Here is a 15,389-nt window from a genome sequence, read left to right on the forward strand (position 1 = left end):
GCGAGAAAACGCGGCTCAAATGCACTCAGTTTTTGTTGTATTAGGCACACTCTTGACTAAAAAGGGGCAATATCAGCACGCTGCTTGCCCGTATATGAAGTAACTACGTGTATATGGATGTAGAGCATCGCATAAGAATCAGATCCACAGATAATACGAAGAGTTTTCATGTGTAAATGGAGGATCAAAATGAAAGTAGCAGTATGTTGATAAGATACGCAAGGGAAATCGGTAGCGCGAGCTGTCGTTGTGCAGGTTGGCTCTCACCAAAGCGAAGCGAAAGTAGAGAACCATCTGAAACATAAACACTCATTTGATTAATGATTATATATCAATCAACAATCAGGGTTCTTCTTCTAACATTTTAGCTATATTAATTTTGCGATATTAGCCAAAGACCCGTGGAATTGCATTCTGTTAGACCTGCACGCCCAGAACTCATTACCCCAATCTTCTTTCAACTCCTGCGACGACTACCAGCACTTAGAGTCCACTTTTCACGAGTCGATCTACTTCAACTGTTTCCTCAGGATATCTTCGACAATGTACTTGGAAGAGTCGGTAACCCTATCAGTTTTACCATGGACACCCGGAACACTGATGCTGCATCGAAAATCCATTTCATGAGGCTTTGTTGCTACTACAACGACACTTTGCAAGAGCTTGATATTCGAGGATTAACGGATGCGATTTATAAGGGCGTGGTGTATTTTTTTTTTGGCGATTTGCCACGTTTATTGCGAGCAGATTTTCAGCATATTACACAACTTACTCTGCACTTCAGTATGGGAAGACGACTCAGTTTGTATCGAGTAATGGACGCCTTGCCTCATCTACAAAGGCTGGATTTGCACAATATGACAAGAGACAACCGACGAAGAGCTTTTTTCAACGCTGCCTTGCTTCGTCCCGATCTAAGAGGCTTCCCACTTCAAGTCCTGCGAATCCACATCCGCGACTTGACTGCAACTTTAATGGACTCTATCCAACTGGAACTAAGACAGCTGCAATCCATCACCATCCATGGTTCCTCAACACTTCACCAATTTGCAAGAGAAACAGGGCGAATTGTACGCGACCATGAACGAGCACTCGCCAAGCATCGAATCAATCCGGATCAGAATCTGCTCACCGAATGTACTGTTCTCAACACAAGTCTCGCCAGCCTCACCTTTGAAGATAACCTACATGTCAACCTGTATTTACAACATGTACACCGCATCTTTTCAAGAGTTACTCGATTGCGTTTGCATAATTGTGGCATGCGTGGCGGCGGTAGTCTCAACGCCGGTGCCTGGAACTTGCAAAGCTTTGAATTGGATATAACCAATATACGCCCCCCTCCCCAAACAATTCAAGTCAATACAGGTACGAACGCAAGAGGCTTCCGACTCCATAATGGTAGATACATAGCCATTGGCCCAAACGAAGCTTTCGTTCCTGATCTTAGGTTGTCTGCGTTAAGTTTGCAGCAATTTGTTATTTATTCAGCCGGTTTAAATCAAATCTTCATTATCGATCATCCATAGTAGTTTCCTTCCCCTCTCTTTTTATATATTTTTTCATTTCTTCTCTTTTGATAAAAAAAAAGACTCTTTTAATAAACCTATCTAATTTGTATTCAATAAACCATATAATTATCCTGGCTTTTATTCCATAGCTTTTATAGTAAAGTCGTCTCAGCACAAAACTGACAGGTCTCTTCGCAGTGCTTCATTGTCTGCAAGATCAGTTCTTTCAATGTTGACACCAGCTAAATTTGGATACCCCGTTCATCTATGGTGGTATGTTGAGGGCATGTACGGATTATACTGAGGGACTTGCTATGGTGCTTCAGATAGTGGCAGAACCGAAACATATATCAACTACCGTTGCATGATGTCAAGCCACATTTGTATTATGCGTATAAGCTGATAGGTTGAATCGTCTTATGTCTTGGAGCATGTGAAAGCTTCGCTATATGAAATCATTTTGCATCATCTACTTTAATGAAGGCCATTCAAAATTTCAGGAACAAGATCAGGTCAAAAAGAGGTTAAAAAGGGAAGCTTCTTCCTGCAATATATAGTCATAAGTTTGCGTACTTGGATCAATGGGATCACCCAGCACCTTCATCATTCGTAGGTTACACTGACACACACACACACACATATCAGGTAGGGTAGCGTTACTCATATTGCAAAATTATATAACAAAAAGGTGGTACGTAGCTGTCACTGTACACAGCAAATTATACAGAAATAGATCTGCTTCAATCCACTTATCATGCAGGATCAACAACAGTATTATATAAATAAACAAACGTTGGAGAGCTCTCCCTTTTCCATGTCTACTGTAGGCCAATGAAATTGATTGCCTTATTACACATGCTAAATAAGGCCCAGGTCTTTGTTTCAACACATTGTTGTTATGTGTATCTCTTGTGAATATTCAACAAATGAATATAAGATACCTACATATGAACGTCTTGCTCTGGTTTTTTTTTTTTTTCTTGCCCGAGTCTTTGTACTGTGAGCATCTATCCATACCTCAGTGCACTACAAAGTTAAATGGCATGTACATGTGCATGGAAAGATAGATAACAAGCAAGAAAGCAAGCAAAGTGAATCTTCTCGCTTCAATCAACCATCGTATAAAAAGAAACTGTGTCCCTGTCTCCTATTTATCGATCTCTCTTTTTCCTTTTTTTTTTTCTTCCTTTTTTTTTCAACATTTTTCGTTTTCAAAACGCTAGTGTAGATGATGGTGAAGTGTATTTCGCTGGTTGCTTTGTCTATAGCTATTTCAGCAACATCTGGTCTTCAGTATGGAGAAATTTGTGATTCAAGCCCCATCTATTCGTAAGTATCATTTGCCTGGATGTGTCATGGAAGCAATCCCATCACTGATCATAATCAACATGTATACAGGGCAACATGGCAATACGACGATTCATGTGCCAATGTTTACTTGTTCTGCGACGCATCTCGCAACAACACTTGCAACTACAAAGGCTGCTCCAATACGGATTATATTCAAGGGTAAAGCAGACATTGCTATCAGCTCTTGATTGCACCACTCACTTTTGCTTCCAGATGGAATGAAATAGCCTTCAAGTTTCCCGCTCGATGCAGCAATCAAATGTATTGCCCTGACAGCGGATCACAGTGCACTCCACTTGTGCCAGTGGGTGGGCATTGCGAACTGGTAAGCTTCTTTATATAAATAGCTCGATCGGATGTTCACCATCAGACAGCAAAGAGACGATGAATGTGCAGGAAAAGAATCCATCTGCTTGAACTCTACATGCTTCATCAAAGGAGCACCTTTAGGTGGTAATTGTGGCTCAGATAGGTAAACGAATAGGGAATACAAGCGCAAGTTCAAACAACAGACATAGTGACATGTTGATATTTAGGACAGACTATGTATCTTATGATGCCAAAGGACTAGCAGTTCAGCAAACAATCATTCGAGATAACTGCACCGAAGGCACTTGGTGTGACAATCACATTTGTACATCATCGCATGCTTTAGGAGCCAACTGCTGGCAAGACCGAGAATGTATCACTGGCTATTGCACAGATGACGGCATATGCATCAATGGCCCTGATGTCTTTCACAGCATTGCCGGCTGGCTATGGGCCGTATTGGGTGTTTCAGTGCTCGTATTTGTGATTGTTATACTGGGATTTCTATGGATATTGCATCGATATCAATCCAGAAAAGAGCATGAAAAGGCGGCCAAATTCTTTGGCGACAATGATGAGTTTTTCAAAAAGTATCAAATGATGCAGCAGGAGGATACGACGTCTACCTCTCAATTAGTCGAGCAACAGCAACAGCAGCTCAATAGCCGTGCCAGTGTAGTCTACCTTACCACGCCAGATTACAATGCATCTGCCGCACTGGGCACCACAAGGCCCCTCAGTTGGCGACATTCAAGCAATTTAAACAGATGAAAGAGTGGATAGTAAAGTGAATGTGACCGCCCAGATGCTTGAATAAATGTTGATCCTTGCTGCCTTTTTTTTTCTTTTTCCTTCTCTCTTTCCCTTTTTACCTTTCTTGTTTGATCCCACATAACTCCGGTTGGCTGGATTTAACACCCCCCCCCTTTCTTTTTGCTTGCTGTTCTTGTCCAAGATATACCTCTCTTTTTACATATGCTACCTCAGTTTGGATACATTGTTGCCCAAGCAGGCGCAGACTACTATTCATTGCCAAGATCCCCACCGCCTCCATCCTCGGCAACAGTATCACAAACATCTTCAGGATCTGCTGTGACACAACAGCCGCAACAGCCATCACAATCACATCAACAGCAGCAGCAACAACCACCAAAACAGCAGGGCAATGGTAGCATTCCAGCATTAGCTCCTTTGTTAAACAACAAGCCATTTGGTTTTAGCAGTGGAAGCAGCGGCACCTTACCGTCATCCACCTCCACACCATCATCAAGTGATAACTATTATAGTTCGAATCCTTCAAATGGTAATTATAACACGCCTCCTTACTATTCGCGACAACCCTCTCCATCGCCTAGCTCAAGCAATATTCCCCTTCTACCTCCTCCATCGTTTCTATACTCTAATGCTGCCTCTGCTACTGTTCATATGGCAAGCAAAGACATTATACCTAAAGCAGGATTCCAGCAGCCCAATGCTTTACCCACTCTGGAGAAGAAGAAAGAGACATCATGGTATTCGCCTCTGCCACCAGCACCACTACCATCTGCTACTGCTGCTACTGCGAATGTTGTTCCTCATTCAGGCAATATTCCAGCCTCTACGCATCATTATCACCACCATCATCCACATCAGGCACCTCAGTCGTTACCACCACCCCCTCCTCCTCCTCCTTCTTCTTCTTCTTCTTCTTCTCTGACCACTCATCAGCAACTACAACATCATCATGGCAGCCATTCGCTATATCACATCAAGCCTAATTCGCCGCCTCAACGTGCTGCTTCTCCTTTTTATGAACGTCCGGCTGTAGATGACGATCGCAATGTGCAACCCGTCAGCCATTCCATCACAACATGGCAAGGTATAGTATTTTGGTCATCCTTTCTTTAAAAGCAGCCCGCTCATGGACGTTTTCTAGATAAAGCCAATGCCAGCAAAGTAGGCGCTAGAAAGGAATACAATGATCTGATGACTTGGATGGACAATGAATTTTGGGAGCAAGCAGACGAGTAAGTCGTATCATATGGCACGTGCGTCCACTGCATTGCTGTAGCTTACATGTACACAAATTTGATAGAATCTACCAAGACAAGATATCGCAATTAAAGCAAGAGTTAATACAAATCCAAAAAGGTGTGTACATGTGTATCGGTCATTTTGACGGAGAACTGCAAGGAGAGTATAGGGTCTCATGTAAAATTTTTATCGCACCATGTAGGCACTCATTCGGCATTCAGGGAAATCATTTCTGACTATGAAACAAAAAGAGAGAAATCCATCCATGACGCTGAATCGTTCATGAAGTACCAAATTGCTTTCATAGATGCATTCTACGACCAGGATTTGAACGCATTGGAGGACGAATATGAGGTTTGTTGTGTAGTAGCGGGTTTAGTGACATGTCTTTGTTTGCTCACGTACAGAATGCAGAATGAACGCAAGCAACTACAGGAAACGCTAATTTCTTCGATTGAGGACAAACGAAAGCAAATGCGAGATGACCGCGAAGAGAATAACGAAGAAGAATCTTCCAGTAGCCAGACAAGAGCGAAACGCAATCTCAGAAAGAGAAATGCTGCTGAATCAGCCAATGCAAAAACAGCAGAGCCATCATCCAAGAGAAAATCGGGTAAGCTCCCTCCATGTGTGTGTGTGTAGGAGTAGGAAAAAAAAAGCTTAAATGATGTTTTTTTTTTTTTTTTTAGTACGACCAAGTGCACTTCCGAATATACATACCATATCGTCATTAGAAGAGGAGGAATTGGAGAATGAATACTTGTACATGAAGGTAATACAATGCACATGTCATCGAGACCTTTGATTCTGATGTCTGCTCAGAAGTCTTTTCTCTCATCAGCATCTGTTCCGGCGACAGTGGTAGCAGCTACAGCAGCAACGACAACATTAAACAATAATAATAGCACAAAATTGCTTTCCCGGTAAATAAGCACAGTCAAGCATGCCTTTCCTTTTTCTCGACATATAAAACGGTCTTTCCATTCATCTACCACACACACACACACACATACAAAGAAGCAACAAAGCATTGGATTTGAGGACATGTAGAAAAAAAAATGAAATGTATTTGCTGATAAAAAGAAATAAAAGTGGTTTATGCGTTCAAAAGCGGGGTACGTTCACTTGGGGGTATTGATGAATTGTTTGATTTTGATGACTCTGTCTTTTGGCAAATATCAAATTTACAAATAGGACACTGGTAAAAAAAAAAGGAGAGAGAGAGAGAAAGAGTATTAAGCTTTTTTGATCTAGAGACAAGCATCCATTACTTACAAATTTCTTGTGCGACGTCAACCACGCATCCACACATTTAGCATGAAATTCATGTTTGCAGGGCAGCGTCCTTAATTGATCACCATCTACATAATCTTCCAGACAGATGGCACACTCGGTGTGTTCAATATCTACAATTTTTTCACGACGAAAGACATAGGTGGGTAATTTAGCAACAAAGTTGGTAGGAGCAATGTCATTCTTTCTGCGTTGTCTTTGTCTTAGCTGCCATGTAAGATAAATAAATAACATCATTACAGCAGGTGATAATACAACCACTAGCAGCATATCTAAAAGTGGCCTAAAAAGAGAATGTACGGTTTAGTCGGTTCCGTGTGTGTTGTATTTAACATTGAATTTTACCATGTCAATAAATCATCTCCTGACAATCGCACAGCAACTGGTGCGCTTGTATCTTTACTATTGAATAATTGCAGCAGTGTCTTATATTGATGTTGTGCTACGAAAACACTTGGAATATGTACATCAGAAGTATCACCTGGTTTCAATATACAGTAGATTAGAGAAACCGCTCTCCCCCCCCCCCCCCCTCCCCTTATTTTTCAAAATCACAGCTAAAAGAAACCTACCTGGAGCATACATTGTCACCCAGCCATTGAAATGTCTATCACCTACAATGACAGCAATAGCGCCACTGTCTTGCATGTTCTTGACCTTTTGTAGGAATGAGCATTGGCCTCTTTCTACCAGTGCGATCCAGTTTTTAATGTTTGGATTTGGGATAGTTATGCAGCCATAGGAATCATTGGCAGCAAGCGGTGGCAATAGATGGCCTGTAATACCTATCTCGCCATCAATTCTAGGTCCAAATGCTGCTATACGATCCACAAGAGTGTCATTTGATTCCTAATGCATGAGTGTTGCAGCTGTGAGTCATGATTCCGCTGGGTTCCATGGATACATTTACTTACAAGAATGGTGATGGTTGCTTGACACGAATGAATTGCAAATAAGAATAGGAAAAACGAAAACAGGCTTTTATAGTACATTATTTTCATGCTTTGGTATGCAACAGAAAGAAAGAGAGACAGAGAGAAGAGAAAAAAAGAAAAAGAAAAAGAAAAAAAAAAAAAAAAAAAAAAAAAAAAAAAAAAAAAGAAAAGAAAGAAAAAAAAAAAAGCTTAGGAAAGGGGTTTATAAATCACACAGCTTTTACAAACATATCATTAGCAAACAAGATACACACACACATACACAAATCACCAGATATTTCAGCAACAACAAACGTGAAAATGAGAGATAAATGCAAACGTTTTCTTTTACAACCAATTTATGTAGACCTGGTGAATAACTTAATACGGAGTGTTTAGCAAATAGACACATCCTTCATCCTCTGTAGTCATTTTGGGTACTTGCAAATCATTCTACAGCATATTCAACAATGAGCAACACACTATGATTAGATCATGTACATACACTTACAAGAGCATAGCCAGCGTCCCCATGTCTCAACACTAATTTGGAATTGTCATAATGCCATGTTTGCTTCTTTTCGCCTTGATCAAGGCGTTTGGATTGAAATACACACTGATCCTTGGTCTTGTCCTTTTCAACACCTAGCACTGTATGGAGAAACAATCAATACGAGGCATGTCTTGTAAATGTGTTCTGTTAGTACCACAGCCTGAGTGTTTATTTACTAGAAATCCTTGATGGTAACACCACAGTTGATGAGGATGACCTCCTATCTTTTTTGGGCGTAATTCAACTCTAACGGAGGGCTGTTGTATGTGCGTGTGCGTGTGTCAGTATCTCACATTATATCCACAAGAAATAACAACCTGCATCGACATGTCTGACACTGTCAAGACTTGGCCTTGGCGGTTTGGGCATTCGATATAGAACCAACCAGCAGGAAAATCACCCATTTTGTTCAATGTACATGGTACAGGACAACAAATGGTGGTGGTGGTGGTGGTGGTTCAAGAGCGCACAGGATCATTCAGTCACACTGGAGGGACGGTTGCGTAAATGATAGGATGCATGAATGAAACTGGAGATCATTTACCTTGTTGAACCAGGCACATGTCCATCTGCTGTTGGCACATGAAAATGTACAATCACTTGTCAATGCACTGTTAAGCAATGCAGCTGACAAAAGATGGATAGTAACCATGATGTGATGAAAAATAGTTTAGACGATTCAGATCTTTCAGAGCATGCTGGACAGCAACATTGTTATTCACACATACATATAGCCAAAAAAAAAAAAAAAAAAAAAAAAAAAAAAAAACCCTAAAAATAGGCAATCTAACGCCAATATCCAACACTACTTTCATGATCCAGCGACATGTCTAACCGCGTGCGTATCTTGTATTTTCATCAAAGCATCATAAATGACATTTTTCAAGTCCATTCACATTGGCACTTTGTTTGTTCCCAATATTCCATTTCACTTTTGGCTCAAATCATAGACGAAACATCCAAACGAAATATACAGTGGTACTCATGACCCACTACCTGTCAAATGGACAAGACAGATTCTTCCAGATGGCTGTACAGAGTTGCAACATGGCGGCAATGAACAATACTGCATGTCAGTGATTTACTCGATTTTATTTACATTTGGTATCTAGTGTGCTGTCCTGTTTCTCTACTATTGTAATGCTGCAAGTGTCTTTTTGGATTTCTCAATCTTTTCCATAGAGTTGTAGATCTCGCCTAACAGATCAACAGGTCAGCATTGCAGTCAAGCAGCCACCAACACGTCCTCCCCCCCCCCCCCAACAAACCTTTTTTATCGGCCTCCTCCTGCTCCTTTAGATAGAATCGTCGGTCCCAATCAATCGCTGCTTGTTGTATAAAGATGACTGTGCCAGATACATGCAGAATACTGAAATTGCACGGCATGGTTGCAATTTGCTTGATAAAGAACATGGAGGATAAATACATGTCGGTGAAATCTCGTGGAATTCGCAAGATGCCAATGCGTGTGGTGGCATTGTACCATTTAACTGTCCATCAGTCAGTCAGCATACGCCCTTGTGCAAGCTATCCAGCGCTGTAAATACCTGCTACACTGCCCTGCCCTTTACCGAAATGTCCATAATTGAGTTCGACAGATTGAAAGATGGCTTTGGCAATCATGGAATCTGTTGCTTCAAATGCTGTTCTTGGGTGTATAACCTGTCCATTTTCAATGACGGGATCCTGCACAATTTGGAATAGAACCCAGCGATTCTTGAATCGCACCATAGTTTCAAAATGAGTGGATAGAAGCGAGAGGAAAAAGATGGATACTATCCATGAAAAAATTGCACTCGTCTTTCCGTTTCTCACTGTGACGGTTCAGATTGCATGGAGAATGGGATGAATGGTCTGAAAGCCTCGGTAGAAGTCAGTCGAGAGGAAGCATTCATGGGTATACCTTGTTGACGAGATCATGGTGTAGTCTTGTCCAAGCGTACGTGTCTGTTTTCCCACATTACACGACTAGCTGATGGCTGCTATTTGATAAAGGAACAAAGGGGAAAAAGATTACTCCTCATTTCGCACCGGGATGTGTATCGCCACCAAAATGCCATCATTAGGTAATCTGATTCGAGGCTCCAAAGCTGGATTCACCTGATTCTTTAGCACACATTTTAAAACAAAAGTCATAGTACAACGCGAAAGCTAGCACCAGGAGAGCGCTGAACCCTTTCGGATTAATGTAGAATTACAAACCAACACGGAGAATATAAACCTTCCGTGCTTGAAGTCTTACTGGAATTGAGTTTAATCGCATAAATCTTGCCTTGGGGCTATAAAAATGCAACTCTCGAGATGATACCTTTTTTCTTTTCTTCTCCTCCTTGTACTTATTCATTAAGACATCTATCTATCTACTATAACATGGTCTGCCAAAAGACGTTTACATTGTACGTTGATAGCTACATCTGATATATGCATGAATGCAGTTGATTAATCTCGTTTGATAGAAACAATGGTAACAAGATTCCCGCTGTTGGTTTGGGAACATGGTAAGTGAAGCCTTGTAACTAGCAGCCATATACATGCGTAGCTAACCTGTTGCGTTAGGCAATCAGGCGAAGAAAACGACACTGTTTATAGAGCTGTCAAGGCTGCTATTGCTGATGGCTACCGTCACATTGACACTGCCATGATGGTAATAGGATGAAATGCATTGCGCGCGTTTAGATACACATCATGCTGACCTACATCTATGTATCTAGTATGGTAATGAAGCTGAAGTGGGTAGAGGTATTCGTGATGGGCTCAAGGAAAGTGGATTGAAGCGTAGCGACATCTTTGTTACCACCAAGCTGGCTACTATTCATGCTCGTCCCTCTCACGTCCCCAAGGCCTTTGAGGATTCTCTTGCCAAGTTGGATATCGAGTACATTGATCTTTACATGATGCACTGGCCTGTTGCCATGAACCCTGCTACCGGTCAATTGGTACCACTCAAGCCTGATGGTAGCCGTGATATTGATGAGGAATTGGATGGTAAATTCGAGCTCACTTGGGGTGCTATGGAAAAGTTATTGGACACTGGCAAAGTCAAGAACATTGGTGTCGCCAACTTTGCTATCCCCAACCTTGAGCGTCTCTTGAAGACAGCCAAGGTCGTTCCTGCTGTGAATCAAGTCGAACTTCATCGTAAGTACAGCTTTTGTTGATTGCAATGATGGGGCTAAATGCATGTGCTAATCCTTGTGTATCCATACAAAAGCTTACTTGCCTCAAACCAAGCTGGTTGAGTTCTGCGCTTCCAAGGGCATCCATTGCTCTGCTTACTCTCCTTTGGGCTCAAGTCAATCCACTCTGCTTCAAGATCAAACACTTGCCAAGATTGCTGAGGCTCATGGAAAATCCATTCCTCAAATTTTGATTTCTTGGGGTATCACTAGGACTAGCGTATTGCCCAAGAGTGTGAACCCTGAGGTAGGTTACGCATGATATAAATTAATTAAAAAAGGCATCAACTAATCTGTCTGCTAATATAGCGTATTGCTGCCAATATTGAAACTGTCGACTTGACCGAGGAGGAGATCAAGGCCATCAATGACATTTCCAAAACCACCACCAAGCGTTTCGTGAAGCCTGCATGGGGAGTTCCTGTTTTTGATGAAGACTTTGAATAAATTATGTAGTTTGCAGCAGTAAAATTGATTTGTATACAGAGAGTTCTCATGATGAAAAAAAAATAGTTTTATTTGATATATTACCATTTGTTCTGTCTAATGGTATTTAGTAGGTATCATCGTCTTTATCGTCTTCCTCGTCTTCTTCGTATTCGTATTCGTATTCGTCTTCATCTTCGTCTTCGTCTTCTTCATCATCATCTTCGTCTTCTTCATCATCATCTTCGTTTTCTTCATTATCATCTTCATCTTCGTCTTCTTCTTCGTCATCATCATCTTCGTCTTCTTCATCATCAGAATAGTGTGTTTTGCTCATGTATTGGTAATATCTGTAGTCGCCTTGATCGTCATCATTAACAACACCGTGATCAACATCGCATTCTTCATCGAATTCATAAAGGTTATATAATCCGAATTCTGGATCATCTTCAAAGTTATCATCATCATCGCCAACGTAGTCATCTTTTCGGTGGTGATGATGACCGTCATCTTCGCATACGAGCACCTCTTCATCATGATAAAACCCTTGCTCGCATTGGTATTGCGTTCTTGTTACATGATGTTGATGCACATGGCATTCAGTACCTGAAAATAGGCGTTAGTCTTACAGGTATAAATATACGCAGGTGACATAGCTTACTGGTTTCTGTTGGGCAGTATGTAGATGTAGGGGTTTGATCATTGCTGCTTAATAGGGGGTTTGCGGTGCTACTACTCTCGCTGCTGCTTTCTGAACTATTGTTGCTACTCTCTGAACTGCTGTTACTCTCTGAACTGGATTCAGAGCTATGGACATTTCCATTATTGGTATTGCTACACAATACATTAGGATTGTAGTCGCTATTGTGGGCAAGGGAGGGAGGGTCTATCTTGATGGGCCTATTATCAACAGTGTCGTCTATAAAGACAGGTAAGCACACATCTGTCGTGCGACAGTTGCCCCCAATTGCTTGGTAATCATGTATATCAATGCCATTGCAAATCCAGCGATAATTGTTTGCTACAATCTGTCCAGCGAATTCACCATGGTTTTCATCAATAATACCACCTGATAATATAGTATGTAAACAACAGGCATTGTAATATGTTGAGGCTCTCATAAAAGCGAATTACCTTCTGGCAAAAGTATAAAACCTCCCAGTTGTCCACCCGTGGCTCTGTCCAGTTGAAATGTTCCTGACGCATAGGATCCCACGTTATCCGAAGGGTAGAAGTTTAGGACAGTGTTGCAGACGTTCATTCCTAAACTTGGCTGGTTTCCTTGCACGGCTATTGTCGTGCCTCCAAGGACGGCTATCTATGAGAACCACAAAGAATGGTTAGATAAGTGTCTTTGCACACGACTTAACCATCTTACATTGATTATCAGGCGAGAAGGCCAGGACATGCCCATAGGGCCATTCCAGTCTCCTATACCGTAGTGAATGGCGTCTGGAGACGAGAAAGTTTCGCCATAACTGCAACTGCCACATGAGCCAAACGTGATAACATCATAATCATATGTGTTTGTGCCAACTCTTGTCAAGGTACCATCGGCGCTGAGATGCAGCGTAGGCGGCAGCAAAGAGAACTGTTGAGAGATAGCAACAGAACTCAGTTGGACCTGAGTAAAGTTCATAAGGCCAGTGCCTCTGTCATTGTATACAGAGCACGCATTATCCAGTTCCTCCACATCCATCCGCTCGCTGGCGTCTGGTAAAAAGACAGCGCCATGTACATGTACGTCGCTGTACTTGAAGTTAGGGTCTTCTCTACCCACAATTAAGCCATAGCCATCGAAACGATTGACTACATCCGAGCAGTCTGCGCCATGCTGCGTATTGACAGTGCAAGCATGTGCATTGAAATCGCCTCCGACAGCAAGTAGGCCAAAGATATCTTGCGCTTCAGAGGTGATAAAGTTGCCAAAAAAGACTGCATTGAATCTAGCAAATTGTGAACAATAGTATGAGTCAAGGTGATGCCGCTTTTAAATGCGGTAGAATTTACCACTTGAGTTGATAAAAGGTTACTGCAGGTAGCGCCTGGATCAGTGAGCTTTCCTCCAATGTTGTTTGGAAAAAGTGGATCATTAGCAACTATCTCTAAAGTCTCGGGCTCGCTTTCATAGATTGGTGTCGTTGCTGACGGCTTTGTTATTGGACTGCATGTTTGCGGACGATGATGATGATGCCGATGGTGCTTGGGGTGCTTATGGTGCCTGGCTGGAGTGGTATCCTGCTTCCCTCCTCGATAACCCCATGCTACCGTTTCTTGTACCAACAGCACAGCTAATATACATATAAGAAGCTTCATGTGTTTCTATTTCAAAAGCTAATATGAAAGAAAACCTCCCTCATTGGATTATGAACGATCATTCGTTTCGATACCATACTTGTGAATGCCACCTCATTGGTATGAGAACAAATGCCGCATACCCCAAATGATGTAGTATTCGAAATGTTTTGCGAGTTTCTGTTTATTGCCATTTGCGGGAATTTTGACATATCCCGTTATCTGGATGAAGAATGAAAGCTAAACTTCAATCTATTACATTGTTCCAATTTGGGTTTCTAAACATAACAAACATTACTATAGACTAACATTCCATTTTTTAACATCGAACACGCATGTTATGGCCTCTATAGATGACCTGTAATTGTGCGTCTGGCTTTCTGCGACGCTTCGCGTCTGTATACATGGAAATATGTCATATACATGCAGGCAGCATACTTGCATTACTTCCTAATCTCCAAAAGCGTGCTAAACGCAGCACAATTTGGATGCATTTAAGCTGTGTTTTCTCGCGTTAAAAATCGTTTTAGACTGCTGGAACAACGCCAAACAGTTCCTCTCATCTAGCATTTACTTTCTGTCACCTTTGTTCAACTTTTTGGGGACCAGAAAATCGTGGCCAAAAATCGACCAAAAAGCATGAGGTACCCCTCATGCTTTTCAGCGAAAATCAAATGATCGCGTTTTTCACCTCAAAACTGAAGACTTTTACTATGGCATATATTAATTCAAAATGTTTCTATCGATCTAACGTAAACCCTGAAATCATCTTTGGGTGACCTTGATATGGAAAATCTCGATTTTTTGGCCAGAAACCTCTTTTCATATTTTTATAAATTGCTCAAAAAGATTATTCAAAACATATGCCTTACTTTGTACCATTGGATGCGCCTTGAAAAGTACTCCAAGGCAGCTTAAAGAAGCAGAGGATGATCATCATATTTTATATAATCGAATCTGGCAAAATAGTTCAATTGAGTCGAAAAGTATCAAAATTTGGCCAATCCAGAGTATACTAAAGTCGGAATCGAAATTAATTTTGGCGGCTAGTGGGGCCAGCTGGCAAATTCAATGCCCCTCTAGCCATGAAGGCAATACAGTAATAGATGCTTTTTTTTGAAGCGTATGGAAAGTAGGTGGCACATTACATAACCCTATCGCTAGCCTTGCTATTTAATAATGGCAGTCTATCAACATACTTGTTAGATCAACTTCTTTCCTTTGTGAGGCTTTGAAAGTGTCTAGGGACTATAAATTTATTAAGTTATAATATTCAACAATTTCGACAAGCTCGCCGATTTAGTAGAGTGTAGACTGGTATGTGGAACTTGGAGCGACTCTGTGGAGAGAGCAATACTTGGACACACCATTAGAGTTCCTTTGAATGAAGCCAAGATGTACAACCTTTACGCGTTTTTACAAATCGATCCAGCAAAAGTACTCCTTATCAAGCACTCGCACTTGAAGTATTTCTTAGACGCAACTAGAGCGTGCTTCGTCTCAATTTTTAGTCACGTACTTATATAGCATATCTACTTTTACTCGTTAT

The 15,389-nt window shown here is 41.4% G+C and overlaps 8 protein-coding genes across 8 annotated transcripts; 4 read left to right on the plus strand and 4 right to left on the minus strand.

The window, feature by feature from the left end:
- Positions 1-785: 785 nt before the first annotated feature.
- On the plus strand, positions 786-1,529 carry ATC70_008739 (uncharacterized protein; the record flags this gene model as incomplete). The annotated part of the gene is made up of 1 exon (XM_064827985.1): positions 786-1,529. The coding sequence occupies one exon, from the start codon at positions 786-788 to the stop codon at positions 1,527-1,529; it is 744 nt and encodes a 247-aa protein (XP_064685187.1).
- A 1,210-nt stretch (positions 1,530-2,739) lies between these two features.
- Positions 2,740-3,941, plus strand: VPS24 (Vacuolar protein-sorting-associated protein 24; the record flags this gene model as incomplete). The annotated part of the gene is made up of 5 exons (XM_064827986.1): positions 2,740-2,840; positions 2,910-3,020; positions 3,075-3,186; positions 3,236-3,333; positions 3,398-3,941. The coding sequence occupies 5 exons, from the start codon at positions 2,740-2,742 to the stop codon at positions 3,939-3,941; spliced, it is 966 nt and encodes a 321-aa protein (XP_064685188.1).
- Positions 3,942-4,145: 204 nt separating this feature from the next.
- Positions 4,146-6,110, plus strand: ATC70_008741 (Aldo_ket_red domain-containing protein; the record flags this gene model as incomplete). The annotated part of the gene is made up of 7 exons (XM_064827987.1): positions 4,146-5,028; positions 5,086-5,176; positions 5,245-5,300; positions 5,386-5,537; positions 5,598-5,796; positions 5,873-5,955; positions 6,006-6,110. The coding sequence occupies 7 exons, from the start codon at positions 4,146-4,148 to the stop codon at positions 6,108-6,110; spliced, it is 1,569 nt and encodes a 522-aa protein (XP_064685189.1).
- A 169-nt stretch (positions 6,111-6,279) lies between these two features.
- ATC70_008742 (uncharacterized protein) lies at positions 6,280-7,468 on the minus strand (the record flags this gene model as incomplete). Its single annotated transcript, XM_064827988.1, has 5 exons — positions 6,280-6,381; positions 6,459-6,759; positions 6,822-6,957; positions 7,049-7,325; positions 7,391-7,468. 5 exons carry the CDS (start codon positions 7,466-7,468, stop codon positions 6,280-6,282), a joined length of 894 nt encoding a protein of 297 aa, XP_064685190.1.
- Positions 7,469-7,771: 303 nt separating this feature from the next.
- On the minus strand, positions 7,772-8,347 carry ATC70_008743 (uncharacterized protein; the record flags this gene model as incomplete). The annotated part of the gene is made up of 4 exons (XM_064827989.1): positions 7,772-7,843; positions 7,902-8,041; positions 8,098-8,200; positions 8,261-8,347. The coding sequence occupies 4 exons, from the start codon at positions 8,345-8,347 to the stop codon at positions 7,772-7,774; spliced, it is 402 nt and encodes a 133-aa protein (XP_064685191.1).
- Positions 8,348-9,075: 728 nt separating this feature from the next.
- MUS81 (Crossover junction endonuclease mus81) lies at positions 9,076-9,674 on the minus strand (the record flags this gene model as incomplete). The annotated part of the gene is made up of 3 exons (XM_064827990.1): positions 9,076-9,140; positions 9,212-9,433; positions 9,491-9,674. The coding sequence occupies 3 exons, from the start codon at positions 9,672-9,674 to the stop codon at positions 9,076-9,078; spliced, it is 471 nt and encodes a 156-aa protein (XP_064685192.1).
- A 639-nt stretch (positions 9,675-10,313) lies between these two features.
- ATC70_008745 (uncharacterized protein) lies at positions 10,314-11,566 on the plus strand (the record flags this gene model as incomplete). Its single annotated transcript, XM_064827991.1, has 6 exons — positions 10,314-10,339; positions 10,400-10,441; positions 10,500-10,587; positions 10,655-11,081; positions 11,155-11,366; positions 11,429-11,566. The coding sequence occupies 6 exons, from the start codon at positions 10,314-10,316 to the stop codon at positions 11,564-11,566; spliced, it is 933 nt and encodes a 310-aa protein (XP_064685193.1).
- Positions 11,567-11,672: 106 nt separating this feature from the next.
- On the minus strand, positions 11,673-13,638 carry ATC70_008746 (uncharacterized protein; the record flags this gene model as incomplete). Its single annotated transcript, XM_064827992.1, has 5 exons — positions 11,673-12,151; positions 12,207-12,614; positions 12,680-12,863; positions 12,924-13,491; positions 13,559-13,638. The coding sequence occupies 5 exons, from the start codon at positions 13,636-13,638 to the stop codon at positions 11,673-11,675; spliced, it is 1,719 nt and encodes a 572-aa protein (XP_064685194.1).
- Between the last annotated feature and the right edge of the window lie 1,751 nt (positions 13,639-15,389).

Source organism: Mucor velutinosus (genome assembly GCF_035048745.1).
Source record: "Mucor velutinosus strain NIH1002 chromosome Unknown tig00001563, whole genome shotgun sequence".
In the NCBI taxonomy this organism is placed as follows: domain Eukaryota; kingdom Fungi; phylum Mucoromycota; class Mucoromycetes; order Mucorales; family Mucoraceae; genus Mucor; species Mucor velutinosus.